At 41.2% G+C, this 18,829-nt stretch overlaps 1 protein-coding gene across 1 annotated transcript in view; it reads right to left on the bottom strand.

Moving 5' to 3' along the window:
* LOC123962239 (UPF0606 protein KIAA1549L-like) overlaps nucleotides 1-18,829 on the bottom strand; it is a 113,329-nt gene that overhangs the window by 38,182 nt on the left and 56,318 nt on the right. The window contains exons 6-11 of the mRNA XM_046038269.1: nucleotides 17,080-17,213; nucleotides 16,000-16,168; nucleotides 7,736-7,795; nucleotides 6,727-6,887; nucleotides 3,519-3,690; nucleotides 1,216-1,376 (exon numbers count right to left, since the gene is read on the bottom strand). Of these exons, the coding sequence (XP_045894225.1) occupies nucleotides 1,216-1,376; nucleotides 3,519-3,690; nucleotides 6,727-6,887; nucleotides 7,736-7,795; nucleotides 16,000-16,168; nucleotides 17,080-17,213 (857 nt within the window). The remainder of the gene's footprint in view (nucleotides 1-1,215; nucleotides 1,377-3,518; nucleotides 3,691-6,726; nucleotides 6,888-7,735; nucleotides 7,796-15,999; nucleotides 16,169-17,079; nucleotides 17,214-18,829) is intronic.

Genomic DNA, 18,829 nt, shown 5'->3' with positions numbered 1-18,829 from the left:
TGTCACGGCAAAGGGTCTGAATACTTATGACCATGTGATATTTCAGTTTTTCTTTTTTAATAAATTTGCAAAAATTTCTACATTTCTGTTTTTTTCTGTCAAGATGGGGTGCTGAGTGTACATTACTGAGAAATAAAATGAACTTTTTTGATTTTTGGAAAATGGCTGCAATGAAACAAAGAGTGAAAAATTTAAAGGGGTCTGAATACTTTCCGTACCCACTGTATATTTGTAGAGATATTTTTTTTTTTTTTTTTTTTACTACTGCTCAGTTGACAAGGGAATATTTTACTGATGGTCAAAGCTTTTAAATGTTCTTTGATCTGGAGACAGATATGTTTTGTGCATTGGTTTATTCATAGCATTAGGGAGATTCCTTTGTTGGGTATCAAACATTTTGCAAACAGCTTGGACTGAAGAATAGTGGTCAACAGAGTGTGGTTATTCAGTGCTTGCGCAGCCACTGACAGGAATTCTCACTGGAGTGGAAGTCTAATCGTGATAACAAATGTGACAAACACTTTAAGATTATGGAATTCTGAACAAAGGCGTGCCGCTTCAAGAGCCTCTTCAGAACAAACGAGGCTGGCCAGCTTATTGCTAGTTTACCACTTCACTGACTGCAGTGACACAAGCAGCTGTTGTTCTGGCGTCACTGCACTGTGTCCAGGAGAACAATCTCACCCGCTCAAACCAGCTGGTAGCAATCTATTACACACATGCTCATGTGAAATGATTGATTTTTATTTAACCTCAAATGAGGTGATGTTGAGTGAACGCTATTATTGTGAAAGGTCCACATTACCCTAAGGTTCACTTCCAGCACAGTGAGCCCTGCCCTTTTCTTCTCGGCCGATTAGTGTTCACAGCATGCATGATTAGCAATGACCACAGGCTATTGGGCAGCAAGAAAACCAATGAGTGCGGCCCGCACGGATAGGATTCCATTTTTCTGACCTGAAGGAACAACTTAACACAGACAGTTTGCTGTGCGATATGTCACTCCTTTACAACAGGGTTATGTAGTCGTTGTTTAAATTGCGCTGTAGAATTGGTTACAGGGACAGGTTAAGGTGAAGCAGTGATGTTTTAATATTTTTGGTTGAGACTTTGCTCCCCAAGAGTCAGCCAACAGCTGATTTCTATTAATAGTAGAAGGAGGAAGATGAACAAGAAGAACAAAGGAGAAGAGAAAAAGAAGATGGAAAGGCTTACCTTGGAGCGGGATTTGAAGGTCCTGAAGGCACCAGTTTTGAAGATGACCCTGTTCCTCTTACACAGAATGAAGGCCACCATGCCGATCACCACCATCAACAGGAAGAGTGGTGTCAGAACGGCCATGATCCACAGGTTGCTGGGCGGCGTCTTTACCACAGCTACAAACATATACATCTTATTCATTAGTATTTGATTATGCGTTCAATTTCTCCTGAGCAGTTTAGCTGCTAAGAGACCCTTCAGTGATTACAGAGCGCACAAGACAAGCAGGAATAAACACACTACAACACTTTTTTCAGATCGGGTTGTAAATGTTTAGCACTAGGCTTGAAAGAATAGTTCGACAAATATGGGAAATAAGTTTATTTGCTTACTTGCCAAGAGTTAGATTGATACCACCCTCATGACTGTATGCTGTGTATGGAGCCAGCAAGTGGTATAGCTTAGCTTAGCATAAAGACTGGAAGCAGGGGGAAACAGCTGGCCTGGTTCTGAGGTTGGAAAAATCCACCTTCTTGCACGTATAAAGCTCACTAATGAACACCTTCTGTCTCATTTGTTTAATCTGTTCAAAGGAGGATGTAATATCCTCTGGGGATGGGGGGGCATGCTCCCCTCAGTTTTCAAAATCCTAGTTTTGTCACCCTTTTATTTACAGTTTCAGTTAGATTTAAGGCTCGTGCAGACTACATGACTTGCTGTCTTGTAACATGAGTCTTGCAGTCGCTGTGGTGTTCACACTACGTGAATGATTGCTGACAGGGGGTCACACACTACACCAGCTGACAACCACTGTCACCAGACGACTGTATCTGGTCTCCAAACCACGTTTTGTCACGAAATTGCACGAAACTAAACATTTTAAAGATAAAAATTATAAAGACAAAGAATATGGGTGGAAGAATGGGTTAGCAAACGCAGGTAGCAGGGATTGTCGGTACTACAGAGAGAGCTGGAGATGCCAGATATGCGGCTTGCGTCTGTGATCATTTGCCCCCGATCACAGTCCGACTCTCAGCGAGCTTGGCGACTGGAAAATAGGGCCTAAAATGGTGTAGTGTGAACCAGGCTTTACAGTACTCACTTCTTAAATCTCTCTAAACAATATTTTCTTACTGTCCATCTGTCGAAATCCCGATGAGAGCAAAGAGGAGCTGATAAAAATGTGGCCTTCAATTAATACTGTACAGAAATTATATGAATGATTTGCAGACTTTTTGAAGATTTCCTATTACTAAGCTAGGCTTACTGTCTTCTGGCTGTCTTCTAGCTTCATATTTAGCACACAGACATGAATCAAAGCAAATAAGAATATTTCTTTCTTTGAGCTCCCATATCAAAGAACAGTTTGCCAAAGAGATGTGTTTTCATTTTCAGGGCCATCAAGGTAAACTAAATTAATTTTCCAAGAACATTGTGTTCAGTTTCCGGCTTGTGCATTGTTAGGAGGATCTGTGAAGGGCGCTGATTGTTTGTGGTATCTGTTCAGTTTGTTAATTATGCATTCCGGGAAATGATAGGGAGAAAAGGTGAGAGGGAACACTTTGTCCTATCCAGCAGCTACAGTATGAACATCCTGCTGAACATTTTCTGAAAACCATTTAATAACAAATATACACAACTTCAGTCATCTGAGTTAACACCAGATAAGGGAGGAAACACAATCTTTGATTTGATTTTGGGAGTTAATGCTTCATTGGATGAACAGGGAATTATGGAAATTTATTGAAATTTATTAAAAAAAATTAAAAAAAACATATTCTAGCCAATGTCACGGTAAGCCAAGACTGTTGCGCTTGAGTTCAGCGGATAAGTCATAAAGAGCATTTAAACTGGGAATGTTTGTGGCAGTGTGCTGTGCCTACAAAGGCTGCTGAATCGGAAATGTGCTCTATGACTCGACTGTGGGTCACAATATTACATATGTGCTAATAGCTAAATGCAAAAACTAAATCTGTGTACATATAGTCTGTGTGTAAAAATGTAAATATATGTAAATATAAAAAGAGTTCCCTGTCATTGGAGTTAAAGGAATAATTTAACATTTGGCAATCCAAGAGCTACATGAGGAGATTGATACCACTCACATATCCGTTCAGTAAATATGCAGCTAGAGCCACCAACGGGGCAGGTTAGCTTAGGATAAGGACTGGAACCAGGGGGAAACAGCTTAACCTGGCACTCAATCAATCACTCAATCAAAAACATTTCAGGTTCTCCAGTCAGTGCCATTGACCAGTGACACTGGTGATACATGATAATGCATTATATAACACTGTACAGTAAGAGAACAAGCTTACGTTCAGCCTGCACTTGTACAAAGTATCCCAGTGTCAGAGCCATGGTCTGGGAGTCCAGACTGCTGAGGGTCTTGGCAGCGCTGGCTCCAGTGACAGGGGATCCGTTCAGCTGGACGTAGTATGTCATCTCTGCAGGGTTCTTGGGACCGGGCAGTCGACGCATGCTCACCATCTGAGGACAAAGAAAGTGCCCAATATGTCAACCATTCTGTAAAAAAAGTTTTAAGTTTTAAAAAACTTTAAACACACTTTAAAAGTGTTTAGATGGCTTTGAACGGTCTACATACACTTACAAATGCATTACCATATCATATTAGCTCTGGACTCCTTTGTTCAAAAGAATGTCTCAGACATAGCTCATTTTAAAGAAACAAAATACCAGCACAACCTATCATCTATTGCCAAAATCCTTTATCTCTCCACACTGATTAAAAATCTCTGTCGTATCTACAGTGGCCCAATCAAAGTTCTGAATCGTCTAGGCTGCTTTGATCATGGCGAGCCATTTGCTGCAAGATGACTGCACTTGGGGAAGACACTCGAGGATAACTGAGTCACTTGAAAATCTCAATTTCCTTTCATCACACATCAAACACCTTTTTTTAATTTGACGAACACATCTCACGGTTTAATCAAGTCTAGTAATTTGATTTTGTCATAAAAGAAGGGATGTGTTTTTAAATGGCTGGATGATTTCTCCCCCTTGCTACATTTTCTATCCCCCAACACCCCCCTGATAAGCCTCTCCCGCCTCCAATTCTGCAGCCATAAAACTGGTCATCTGTGACTTCCCATAAAAACTTGAGGGTGTGTACAGAACAAAGCCCAGGAGGAGTCAATCACTGGCTTAATTTGCACACAGCAACAACACCGGGCAGGGAGATGACACATACAGAAAATATCACACACACAAACCGTTGTACGTCTGTGCTTATGAGAACCTTCAGTTCAAGTACACTAAATCCCTCATGTTCATCCCAAACTACTACCTCAGTCTAATGCTTATCTTGCCTGTTTTTAAATGACCATATTCGGCGAGAACGATACCAACAAATCAAAGACATGATATTTTCCAAAGCATACTGTGCCGTGAGTTTGTTCATGGTTTTCATTGGCAGCATTGGTTTCATTTCAGCTGACAATGAAGATCTACTTGCAGATTTGAGACCTGTTTTAAAAAAAATTATAATCCATATGAATTTATTTGCATATTTAGTTATTTAGTTATTTATGTTTGAAGGTTTAATATTGTGTGGCATAGGTTTATGAACTCCCCTTCTTGATGCATTTAAAGATAGCAACCTTTTTCATACAACAACTATTTGAGGTATGGCTACAACTAACAATTATTTTCATTATCAATCAGTCTGCTAAAAATTTTCTCAATCCATCAATAAATACACAGGATAATTTTTAAAGCCCAATGATATCAAATTGCTTGTTCTGTTCAACCAACAGTCTAAAGCCCACAAATATTCAGTTTGCTATCACATCAGACGAAGAAAAGCAGAAAATTCTCAAAATTAAGACGCTGGAATTAGGGAATGTTTCGCATTTTTGGCTTGAAAACAAACCTCAGGGACTGATCAATTATCAAAATAGTTACCGTTTCTGTAGATCAACTACTCACTGCAGCTCCAATTGCCTATATCAGTTTTTCAACGCATGCTGATTTCTCTTTCTATCTTATGTTTTGGACAACTTCCTTTCTGATCACTCTTCTGCAGGCAATTACAAATATAAAATCCTGGATTTTGGAGCTTTCTTCAACATATCACCAAGGAGAGTTTTCAAATCTGACCCAGCTCAGACGTGACAAGATGGTGCTGTCCACGGTAGGACTGCAACTAATGATTATTTTTGTAGTCAACTCATCTGTTAATTATTTATTCGATGAGTCGACTAGGCACGATTATTTTTGTCCCCCCCAAACCTTAATTAAACCATTTAACTAATAAAATAATATCTGATCAATGAGCACTTCAAAATGTCTGAAAAGGACCATAAGAGTGTTACCACCTGCGAGGTGCAAGCAATTCTCGGCAGGCATCATGCAGAATTGGTTCACAACACCGGCACCGCTAACCTTGCGGGTGCTTGTGGAGCTTCTCAACCCCCTAAAACTTTTGTAAAACTGCCAATATTCAAGTTCTACACAGTTGTTTTCTTCGCCTCAAAACCTCTCAAAAGTGTATTTAGTGATTAAATAGCGTACAAAACTTGTAAAAACAAAAAACCTTCAGCTATTTCTCCACTTCTTACTACTTCTTTGTGAGTTACAGTCAAGCAGTCATGGCAGACAGTGCCCCCAGCACTTCCTGTAGTGCATTGCAGTTAGAAATAAAAAGAAAGAAATAAAAGAAATAAAATAAAATGTTGTTAAAAGAAGATTGCTATCTCTCCCTAAAACAGCATCTTTGTAACGTTGCGTCGGCAATGAAATTTCACCTCAGCGAATTTTTATAATCAACGTCGCTGATTACGTCGACTAATCGTTGCAGCCCTAGTCCACGGTGCTGAATGTGGAGCTGGCTTGAAGTTTTATACCAACATTTAGTGTCCTCAGAGGATGAATCGGACTGACCCGGTGATAACTAACTTTTAATTGTAGGCCAATGTGACATCTCCACATTTACTTGATGTATTGGCACACAACCTGGGACAGTGCGTAGATGGTTTACAGAGGATGAATCCTGATTGTTGATCTCCAATTTGAACAAAACTATGTTTATGACCATGGTAAACATTACACCTGCTACAGCGTTGGTCTGTTAACATCGTCAGTGTGAGCATGTTGCCATGCTGATTGTAAGTACAGCCTCATATGGCTGTAGGCTCTCACTGTTTTGTATTTTTGCTTCTGCTAAATCAACTTGTGTTGTGTTCTCTACGGACTACTGGAAAAATCACAGTGGATTCGACTACATCACACAAAATTCACTTTGACAGAAACATGCAGGTGATTACCTCTCCGATTGAATGATTGATTGATTGATTGATTTGTTGGTTTATTTTTCATACTCTAAAGTTGAAATAATATCATAAACTATCACCCTGCAGATGTGAAAACTGTTAAAATAGTTTGATTTGGAAAGATGTGCAGACTGGTCCTTTTAAAGCAAAGAAATGTACAAGCATAAAGAGAATCCTGCCATCGCTACCGCTGGTATTACACACAATGACACACAAAAATCCTATTCGCACCTACCTGTACAGTATAACCCCCCACTGTGGTGGCCCGCCGAGATCGTGCTGCCCGAGAGCCCTGCCTGCCGGCCACCAGGAACAGCTCAGCCAGCCGCTGCTCCATCAGGCTGGCGAAGCTCTGGTAGTTGGCCTCCAGGGAAGAGCTGTCCACATCCTGGATCACTGTGAGCAGAGACGAGAGAGGACAGAAGAGGGATTTAGGGAGTAAAGAGGCGTTCAGGCATGCAAAGAGGGGCGAAAGAGGAGGCAGGTGAGGGGATGGTGGGGGGGGTTGACAACATGAGGCAGGAGAGCAGAGAGAGGGAAGGGGAAAACGGGTGAGAGGAGGGAATGTGTGAAGACGGAGGAGGTGAGAAAATATCAGAGGAAGATCATTTCAGGACAGTATTGATATTGAGGAGAACAAGGGAGGAGAGAGGAAAAGGAGATGAGTGGGATATTAGACAGCACTGGATGATCGTCCTTTTCATTTAAAAGCTGCTCATCCGGAAACTTTTATTACAGCGCCATCTCAAGCACACACACGCACACAGAAATAAACGCGAACACATATCGATGCACACACACACACACACACACACAGGTGCTTGCATCAACCTTGCTCCTGAGTGTTTTTCTTACTAGAGGCTATAAGTGAGACGGAGCAGTGGACACACTTCACACACATACACACACACACACACGCTTCAGCATCATTCACGCCCGGCCGTGATGTGATGTGAAGTGATCTCTCCCTCTGCCCCAGTCAGGAAGCTGTGAATTATACATCAATAGGTTTTCTCAGGAACAGAGCGGCTAAAGACACTCTGAGCACAGAGAGCACGGGCAGGCGGGTGAGGGAGGTAATACCGAGGAAAGGACAATGTAGAGAGGACCTCTATTCTGCTGAATTGCACAACAGCGAGCACCGGGGCTTTTTACTAACTACTGTTTGGTCCAATCGATGCAGCTCCTGATTACCGCTGATCACCCAGTTGCACTTTTTGTGTGTGTGTGCAAGAGCAATTTACCTGTTATCACCCAATAGTTCTTGGTTGCCATCGACGTGTTGAGATTATGGTATTCAAGGGCTGAAGAGAGAAAGAGAGAGGAAGTTAAAGGTTTTTGCGTTTTTTTATAAAGCCTAGTAAAAGACTTCTGCAACACCACCTGGATTTGGAGGACCACCAGTTAATAATGCATTTCCTACATTTCACACATAATTCCCTGCTCACCACTTTCCAGCTTTTTACACAACTTTTAACCCTAGCACAAATTTAGCTTATATACGATTTTATAAACATTTCATGACATCTGGGTTGGATTAACCAGTTACGGCCCCTGAATTATGTTTTACATCTACATAATAAGGAAACAAATAAAGTGACATCGTGTTGATACAAAACATATCTGCAAAATGTTGACTGACAACTTATTTTATTTGCTTTCCAACAACATTCACTCCTACTCGCAACTAAAGCATGATTAACACTTATCATTGCTATGTTTAGGCACTAACATTTAAAAACAACCCTGTCATCAGACCCCAGTCTTTGGTGTCAAAGCGCTCTAATTCCATCCATCACAACCACCTCCCTGCAACTTCAGTGTGGTACAAAACACGTTTCCTTCATGGGAAAAATGTTGCCACTGAACAAACAAAACCATGGAACAACTATGTTTTCCTCAATATGAATCAGTAATTTCTGGACGACAGAGTTACTGCAGACTACACATGGAAGTCATTAGAGACAAAATCCGAGGTTTTGTGTGTGTTAGGGCTATCCCCTAAACATCATTCGAAAAGTCCCCGAGTCAAATCCCTGCACTTGTATTTATTTTTTATTTGTTTGTTTGTTGTAATTCAGTGTCATTATACACAGAACACTGCAGGATAACAGCACAACAGTCTATAAACTTTTACAAACAGAGTCTTGTCTTAGAAACACTTAAAACTACAAAACTAACTGTATTGGAAACAGAGAAGGGTGATGGAAACGGAGGGCAGCATGACGCTGGTACATCCTGTTCTTCTGCTGTTCAGATCACAGATAGTGAACAAAGGCATTGAGGTAAAACTCATGTAGGCTGTAATATGAGTTTAGCGTGGGGCAGCTGGTGCAGATGCAGATGATCTGGACTGTAACTGTAAAAATAAATGTCTGTATTTGTATAGCACCTTTCTAGTCTTTGTGACCACTCAATTCGGGGTTCAGCATGTTGCCCAAGCCACCCCTGGAGTGAATAATATATTTCTCATGATTATAAGTCATTAGAGATACTAAATTACGATCATGACTGGCACCCTGTAGTCAGCTTGCTCATCAGGTGAAAACAGTGTTGTGACAGCTTTAACCAGAAAAGTGTTAAAATCAGATATGTTCAATCAAAGCATAGGTGTTACTACTACTATTTACAATGGGTCCCCGTAAGCATAACAGTGTAACAGTGAGTCAGCATGCACAATATTAGGAGCAGATTAATGTAATTCATTTTATAATTTACACCTGTGCTTTTCCTACTGCGACATGTCAACACATATACACATATTTTGAGAAAAGGTCAAACTATGACAAACCTATTTACCCACAGCGAGACTTTTGGGGCCCCTGGGAGCCTAGAAGTCCATATGCCCACTTAGAAATCTTTGGGTAACTTTTTATGCCCAGGTTTAGAAATCAAGGAAATTTGAACGCACTTTGAAAAAGAATCTCCTCGGGTGGTACGTTCTGTCGGAAACAGTGCGTTCTGTTTTGTGGAGGCATTCAGGATGTGACTCCACTTTCATGTTGATCGAGGTATTTCCGACACGTGCTAAAAAATTTATTTGGAAATTTTGATTTGTCTTTGTCAGACTGCTGAAGCCTCATATTAGCTGTAGCTGAACTTGCAGAGAATGCAGTTATGCACATAACAAAGATGTGAGTTGAAAAGGGGTGAAACTTAAAAATGTGCTAAATATGCCTTTTATTGGTGTATTTTAATACTGCTGATTCAAGTTTTGACGTGATTACTTTGATCAAAAGCCTGTTAGGGATCCATGGAAGCCATGAAAATGTGACAGATGTTTCTGTCCTGCAGAGACAGATCTGCAGAGGAGGAGATTTTTAGCAGTGGCCCTTGGCACGGATGATAAAATCCGATTAAACACAGCTTGTCAGGTTTCATTACCAACCTTTACTTTCTGACCTCTCACTGTCTACTTCCTCTATCCATCTACACCAGCTCTCACTTTCTTTCTGCCTGCGTGCCTCTGTACCTGCCTCATTCTCTACCTGTTTACCTGTCAGCTTCTTCATTTCCTAAAATGCCTGTTCCTTTCCGTTCAGCCGACTGTCTCCCTCTGTCTACTACCCATCATTGCTCCCTCAGTCCATCGCCCTCTTTCTGTGTCCTATTCATCTGTCAACCTATCTCTCCTTATTTCCCATCTGCCTGTTTCACCATCTGTCTCCACCTAACTCCTCCGAGCTGGCAGTCTGCCGAGAGTTGTGTTCAGCTTGAGTCAATGGCGCTGCAGCAGTGGTAGCTGTTAATACCAGCAAGTGTTTCTGCTATGCACTCTGTCTGCCTGTCTGCTGCCGCCTCCCTGGTGCCTCTACGTGAACAAATTCACATTCACTGAGCTTTCTTCAACTTCTTCAAACAAGCTCACATGAACACTTAAGACATACAGCACTGAAGTGTTAAGGATCAGACACATTCAGTACCCTTCAGAGAATCATTTCAACGGGCCAACGAACTATTCATTTTATTACCACAGCAGCTGGAAACTTTTGTTGCATAATTCCAAAAGAGAGAGAAGAAATAGCAAAACCTCCAATCGAATTATCAGCAAATGTAAGATGATATGTGTTATTCTAGATTTGTCCTACTGTCAACAAATCCAGTGACCAGACCTAAACCTACAATGAATTGTCTGTCTCTCAATACTTTTTGACTTCTCAACCCTGTCTGTGGCACTCAATTTCATAGTTTCATTTTTTAAAAGGCTCTAAAATTTACCAGCTGAGCACTGCAGTTTTTAGCAAATGTTACTCAAACCGGAGTAAACAACAGGAGTGTATTTATTGCGCACTATTTTCAGCCATGAAATAATACACATTTGGTGCTCTAGGGAGTATTTCCAGCAGAAGGCACTACTTGGATTGTTAATAGTTGGTTTTTGTCTTTTCATGTCTTTCATTTGTTTAAGAAAAATAAAATATATAGTGTAATATAGTTTTTTTCTGCTCTCTCTCCATCACTGATTTAAGATAGATTGAACATGTGAAAACGGCACATTTGCTTAGCAGTTGGGTAGGTCTTGTCAATGAAAAAATAAAGTGATGTGTAGGTTTTAAGAGCTCAGTCCACAAGAAGCCGCAAGAAAGCCTCAAGATTATGGCTGAACAGGCTTGACTGACGGCTAATAATGAATAGGATTTTTGAGGCTGACACCAAGATTCATATTAGAGAGTTAAAAAAAAAATGAGATAAATAAACATTTTTGATAAGGTAAGGTTTTTAACAATTGCAACCGAAAAATGTAAAGGGCAGGACATTTAACAGTTAAATGAAGAAAAAAAAAGGTTCACCACTATTTGGTGTACAAACAATATAATGTTGACACTGTTTCAAAGCATATATTGTATTTACATACATCAATTTCTTATAATTTATGGATTGCCATAAAGGCATACCAATATACCTTTGATGAGCTATTGTCGACAGACTTATCAGTCGGGCTCTAGCAGCCATGCACAGAGGAACACTGTTTATACAATGCTGGGTGTCTGCTCTACGCAAACATGTTCACACAGGTGCAATCAACACCTATAGTAGATAATTAAATTAAATTTAAATTATGTGGCTTATTTGTGGCTATCCAGACATGGAAAGTACAATTCAAAACTTGAATTTATTCATTCTCAAACAGGATATTATGAACTTTCTGTAATCATTCTTTTTTAATATAATAATTTGCTGTATTGTTGGATGGGAAGTGGGAAAGTACTGTACATGTACTGTTTATCCTCCAGAGTACAGATTGTAAATGAATCTCTAGTTCAGTGTGGTAGTGCTCTCCAGTTACATGGTTACATGCTGTAAACATGGAGGCAGCTGCCCACACACACTCCTCTGCATGTAAACAGATGGTGAAGGTCAGTATTCTGGCTGCTTTGATCACATGAGAATTTATCATCCATTTGTGCTCTCAATATAACCACAGTTAATGCATCTGTGCCAATACATGTCTGGACTAGTCACTGTTATCACTGATGTGTGTCTACTCACAGCCATTCTTCAGCCGATCATTAATTTACTCATCGCTTCATGTGATTCTGTTATCATTTGCTCATTGTTTTGTGATTAGTCAAGTAAGCTGTTCTTTAGGGACAAACAGAATTTCTCTGGTGATGTCAAGTGGGTGTGGATGTGACCATGCTGTGTAGTGTGATGTTTTAGCCCTTTGGGTGTTGAGAGCACGCACAAATGGATAGTAATCTAATCTCACCAGGCTAAAATTAGCTCATTCAGGGGACATGGACAACAGATTGCCTATGGCATGATTCAGATGATAGGGGCTGTACAGCTGTTTGCCCTTTAAAAATCCCACAGATGGCATTTGAGGCTAGAGTGGAATACAAACAGAGCTCAAGTGGCTCATCTATGGGGTCTATGGTCTTTTAAGAGTCGGAGTCTAATTAAGTAAACAATGCCTGTGTGCACTGCTGTAATAATTAATGTAAATAATCATGTCAATTATGATGTTTTTTTAAGCCGGATGGCAGATGATGTAAATAGTAAAGAATAAAAAAATACTCTAACTAGACCTAATTTGGCTTAAACCTACTGTAGAAAATCCTAATAGCATGTTTCAAAACAACACGGAGATGGGAATCCAAGTTTCCATTGTCAAAGTCCAGTTGTTTTTATGTCCTGCCGGCTTCCCTCTAACTTCCCTTCATGCGGCAAAAGGATGTCACACTTCACGAATTGTAAAAAAAAAAACTTATTCCACTCCACAATTATGTTTTCTCTCTAATGTATCTGAAAAAGCAAATAAGTAGTATATAAATGTATTTTGTAGGAAGCAGGGTCAGAATGTGAAGCGCATTGTAAGCTGGAGGCCATAGTATAGTCTGCCTTCCTTCTTTACTTACACAATATAGATTAATCCTGAATTCCCCCTTTGAGAAGCAGGTCAAACATACGCTGAGTCATGAATCATGCATTGCCCTGCAGTGAACTCAATGGTTCTTAGCAGTCAGTGTTGTTGAAGGCAGCATACATATGGCTGTGTAAGTCTGTCTCAGCCCAGCAGCACACTACTAGAGAACAAGCAGGACAACAACTGTTATGTAATGACTATAAAATTAGCACAAAGAGCTTCCTAATGTCCAGTTCTGTGGTAAGAAAACAGACAGCATCAGTGGCCTTTTCACCGGGGAAACTGACTAACTAGGTTGGGTTAGGTCCTTTTCTGTCCCCTCTTCAGCTCCGAATACCTTTGTTCCTCTTGTGTCAATAATATAATCCTCTACTGCTGGCAGTCCTCCATCCTACCTCCAACCTCTGTCTGGAGAGCCTTTTAAAGAGGTGGTATTATGCTCATTTTCAGGTTCAAAATCTTATTTAGGGGTTGTACCAGAACAGGTTTACAGGGTTTAATTTTCAAAATACACCATATTTTTCTCATACTGCACATTACTGCAGCTCCTCTTTTCACCCTGTGTGATGTACGTTCTGCTCTTGAGCTACAGAGTGATGCATCTTACTTGTACAAAATCTTTGTTGGGAGTTGCACATGCGCAGTTCCCAGGTAAAGACTACTAGCCAATCAGAAGCAGAGACGGGCGGGTTGTAAGAAACAAGGTAGTGTGATCTAAATCAAAGCCGCTTCAGACTGCGTCCGTAACGTAGCAGATGGTTTAAGTTACTCATAAGTCCACAACATCATTGTTCCACATCTTACCATAAACCACTACAAAAATCACCATATTTCAACTCAATTCTACATAAAAATTGGCCAAACAGTTTGAATGTTTTAAAGACAGATAAGCGGTATGAAAACCTTCCAGCTGTGTTTTCCTCTGCTATTGTTGCTGCAGCGGTCTGTGTGACGGCGGGAGCAGAGGGCTGTGTGAGCGGGTGGCTGGCCGGCCTCACACGCTCCTCCCGCGGGTTGGCACAGGCTTCCCCCGCAGCCACTTGCGGAGCTCCTCAACTCCGAAAATATTCAAGCACATTTTTGTTCCGCCATCACTTCTCGTAAAACTGTCAATATTTGAAATCTACACAGCTGATTTCTCACCTCAAAACTTCTCAGAAGTGGATTTAGTGATGAAATTACATACGAAAACTGTAAAATATAAAACTTTCTGTTGCTGGCCTCTGTCTGGTGCAGCAATGATGATGCAGTGAATAGTGACGATTCTCTCTGACCAATCAGCAGTCTGTCGTGTTTTCACGTTACATTTTAGTATCACCTCAGCTCGCTTGGAACCTCGATGGAGGTGAGGTGATACGGAAAAAAGTACCTGGAAGCAGGTACAGGTACAACATTTCTACAATGGAAAACTAAAACAAAGGTGAGTTGAGCCAAAGGGCCTCCGCTCAGACTAGCTTGATAACTCAATAAAGGAGAGGGGGAAAGCCAAAAACCATAATACCATCTCTTTAAGACTAAAATAAATCTTTGAACGCAAAAGTATTTTTTTAGGATTCAAGCTCAGCTCTGTACACTTGTTCCCTTCCTGCTTCTGAAAAGCTCAGAAAACACATGGAACAGGGTTGTGGGCCCAGTTTCTATCCTTTTTGGGTTGTCAAGTCAACCTTCACAGCCTAGAGCCTAACACTGAAGCTAAATAAAATATGGCTCCCTTACACTTCCTTGGCACATAAGTGGTTTAAGATTTTTTGCTGTAACAATATTTTGACACAAGACGTTCATGAGCATGTCCAAGTCCATTAGTGTGTTCTTTACCTTCGAGAAATATAATGCAAAAGGTGCAAACATAATGATGCAATAGAGGAAGAAAATTAGGTCCTAAAAAAGGTAGAGAGGTGATTAAAAGCCAAACAAAGATTTCTATGTCTAAAAAGTCACCTTTTCAACTATAAATGAACACTGACTTTAACAGAGAGAGCATCTCTCTAGTGTGTCAGAGGGAGCTAAAATAACACCCATTAGGACAACATAATGTCAAGTCAGTAGAATGTCAGCACCGATCCTCTGCATTGTACTTCAGCGCTCCTAAATGTCATTTTGGATGAAACTCCTGAAATGGCAGACAGACATAATGCTGTTTTGATAAGCTCTGACATGGTGCATTGACTCAAAAAGTGTATGTGTTACTACAGCATTTAGTTAAACATTGCAAATTGGATATTTGTGTTAAACAATGCAACTGTCAGGTCCACGCTGCTCGTCCACAGATGAATTGCTCAGTTTCATTTTCACTTACAGCCCTCTGTGAATAATTACAAATGCATCATAATTGTCCAGCAGTGCCTCTGAGAGGATGGCTTGGAGGTACATCAAGTGAATGAGTATTAAGCACCCTGACTGAACTCTAATTTGTTGGCTAGACACCATTAATTCTGGGTTAGACAATGCTAAGTCTTTGTGTGTAGCCATAAGAGCAAAGCAGCCCTTTGTTGCTGGGATTGCTCAGAAAAGAGCAACGAGCGAGGGATGAATTGTTCAAGAGTAGTGATGCCAACTCATGTAGCTGCTGGCTGCGCAAAATATTCAGACAAGTTGCCAGATGACCTCGTTTACTCATTTGCATATGAATATATTTGGCCTTTCATTGTATGGAAAGCTCTGTAATCATCAGACCTGTTTGGATTAAACACTGAATTAAATACTACAAATGTATGTTCACCGGCATAAACCAGACTATCAAGTGAATTGGAGGGCCAAACTCAAGGGTCAATTTATCCAAATATCAGAAAACAAATTTTCTCACTTGCCTGCGGTAATCTAGCAGTAAGACTGTAAGCTAGCAAACAATGGATGAGGTATTTAAAATAGTTTTATGCTTTATGATGAAAGAAACAACACTTTTGTTAGAAACAAATAATGCGTTTTGGTGGGAAACAGTTAGAGAACATCAGAGGAAACCTTTCACAAGAGTTAATTTGTTGGCTACAGTACAGAAGCTAAAGAATGACTGCACAAAGGCAGCTAATTAACCAGAGAGCTGAGATCACACTTAAACATATTTATCATTAATTAGATGTGATTAGAAACGTCCTCACCACAGCTGTACCTTAGGACCTTCAGGTGCAGTGTGGTTTTACTTACGCTGAGCGATGACCAGGGGTGGGTAGAACAGAAAGTATCCCACAAGCTCAGCGGTCAGCTGGTTGAGGAGGCCGCTGGAGATCGTCCCGTTAAGGATCGCATCCTGGTTCTTCACCACGTACACCAGGGAGACTGACGGAGAGCCCGGCTCCTGGGACACACTCTGGATCTGAGGAGAAGCACAAACACACAAATACATCAATATTTTATTTGAATCAACTAATCAAATAAGTTATGTTCCCCAAAAGTACAATATTAGAACGATTTTTCAATTCTTAATGTATATCAAACACACAAACAGGCAGCAGCGGACACATGCATAATTCAAACAAACATTCATAAAGAAATATCCAATAGCATCATACCAAATGTCTAAGATGCCCATAAACAATGCATAACAGAGCTCCAGACACAGTATGACACTTTGAATGAACAATGTTTTTTTGCATTCTATAATAAGACCTGTGTGGCGCTCTGAAAATAATGTGAGTCATCATAGTAAAGTGGATGATGATCCGAGATACGAGGAATTCCCATCACATTCCTCCATGTGCGTTAATATTTCAGAGGATGAATTATGAATGGACCCTATTTCTGCCTCTGCTTGCTGAGACCTACTTTATTATTATGATGCTGTGTGCATGTATATCCTGCAGTCATGAGAGTACCTTGACAGCCACAGAGAAAGAGATAGAACATGAGAAAGAGATAATGAAGCAGAGAAGGAAAGGAGGGGAAAAAACCTGAAAGGGTTCAAACATAAAGTAGCACTGTAGATGAATGAGCTTTCAATATGTCTCCAGAAATAGATCATTATATGCCACTACAGTCACCCACTCCTTTAAATGTAAACTGCTACCAAACCTGTCATTTGTGACCTTTTATGTATTTTATGTCTTAATTTGCAGTAAAGCCCTTGCACAGTGGTACAGCAATACTGTGGTCACAACGTAAAAAATTGTGTCCAGAATTTTATCTAGAGCTTTATTATTCACATTAGCCTGATTAGCATGCTACATGCAAACATGTACATACTCTGCATTTTGCACTAAATATAGCCTCCACGAACCCCTGTCATACCTCCACAGTGAGCCTGTTGTAGGTCTCCAGCACTTTGTCCTGAGCCTCATCGAAGGCGTTCTCCAGCCTCTGCTCCAACATCTGGACAAAACTGCACGAGTAGATGTTGTCTGTTGGGCCAACAAACCTCAACACTGGGGGGTGAGAGATAGAAAATGATATTTAATCGATATTGAAATGAAAATTTATTTCAGAATTTAAATAATTACAGTGCAAACATAATTAAGGATAAAAGAAAGCCGATTTATTTTCTATTATAAACCCCAAAATGTGCAGACAGACAGTCTTTCAATGTCATCATCATCATTTATCAAAAGGTTGCTCTGTAAACTACACTGCTCAAAAAAATTAAGGGAACACTAAAATAACGCATCCTAGATCTGAATGAAAGAAATAATCTCATTAAATACTCCTTCCTTTACATAGTTGAATGTGCTGACAACAAAATCACACAAAAATTATCATTGGAAATCAAATTTATCAACCCATGGAGGTCTGGATTTGGAGTCGCACTCAAAATCAAAGTGGAAAACCACACTACAGGCCGATCCAACTTTGATGTAATGTCCTTAAAACAAGTCAAAATGAGGCTCAGTAGTGTGTGTGGCCTCCACGTGCCTGTACCTCCCTACAACGCCTAGGCATGCTCCTGATGAGGTGGCAGATGGTCTCCTGAGGGATCTCCTCCCAGACCTGGACTAAAGCATCCGCCAACGATGTCCCAGATGTGCTCAATTGGATTCAGGTCTGGGGAACGGGCGGGCCAGTCCATAGCACATGAGGTCTAGCATTGTCTTGCATTAGGAGGAACCCAGGGCCAACCGCACCAGCATATGGTCTCACAAGGGGTCTGAGGATCTCATCTCGGTATCTTATGGCAGTCAGGCTACCTCTGGCGAGCACATGGAGGGCTGTGCGGCCCCCCAAAGAAATGCCACCCCACACCATTACTGACCCACCGCCAAACCGGTCATGCTGGAGGATGTTGCAGGCAGCAGAACGTTCTCCACGGCGTCTCCAGACTCTGTCACGTCTGTCACATGTGCTCAGTGTGAACCTGCTTTCATCTGTGAAGAGCACAGGGCGCCAGTGGTGAATTTGCCAATCTTGGTGTTGTCTGGCAAATGCCAAACGTCCTGCACAGTGTTGGGCTGTAAGCACAACCCCCACCGGCGGACGTCGGGCCCTCATACCACCCTCATGGAGTCTGTTTCTGACTGTTTGAGCAGACACATGCACATTTGTGGCCTGCTGGAGGTCATTTTGCAGGGCTCTGGCAGTGCTCCTCCTTGCACAAAGGCGGAGGTAGCGGTCCTGCTGCTGGGTTGTTGCCCTCCTACGGCCTCCTCCACGTCTCCTGATGTACTGGCCTGTCTCCTGGTAGCGCCTCCGTGCTCTGGACACTACGCTGACAGACACAGCAAACCTTCTTGCCACAGCTCGCATTGATGTGCCATCCTGGATGAGCTGCACTACCTGAGCCACTTGTGTGGGTTGTAGACTCCGTCTCATGCTACCACTAGAGTGAAAGCACCGCCAGCATTCAAAAGTGACCAAAACATCAGCCAGGAAGCATAGGAACTGAGAAGTGGTCTGTGGTCACCACCTGCAGAACCACTCCTTTATTGGGGGTGTCTTGCTAATTGCCTATAATTTCCACCTGTTGTCTATTCCATTTGCACAACAGCATGTGAAATTGATTGTCAACCAGTGTTGCTTCCTAAGTGGACAGTTTGATTTCACAGGAGTG

The sequence above is a fragment of the Micropterus dolomieu genome, linkage group LG22 (assembly GCF_021292245.1).
Source record: "Micropterus dolomieu isolate WLL.071019.BEF.003 ecotype Adirondacks linkage group LG22, ASM2129224v1, whole genome shotgun sequence".
NCBI classification, from domain to species: Eukaryota; Metazoa; Chordata; class Actinopteri; order Centrarchiformes; family Centrarchidae; genus Micropterus; species Micropterus dolomieu.
The sequence above is the reverse complement of the archived record's forward strand: the minus strand, read 5'-3'. Positions and strand labels throughout refer to the sequence as shown.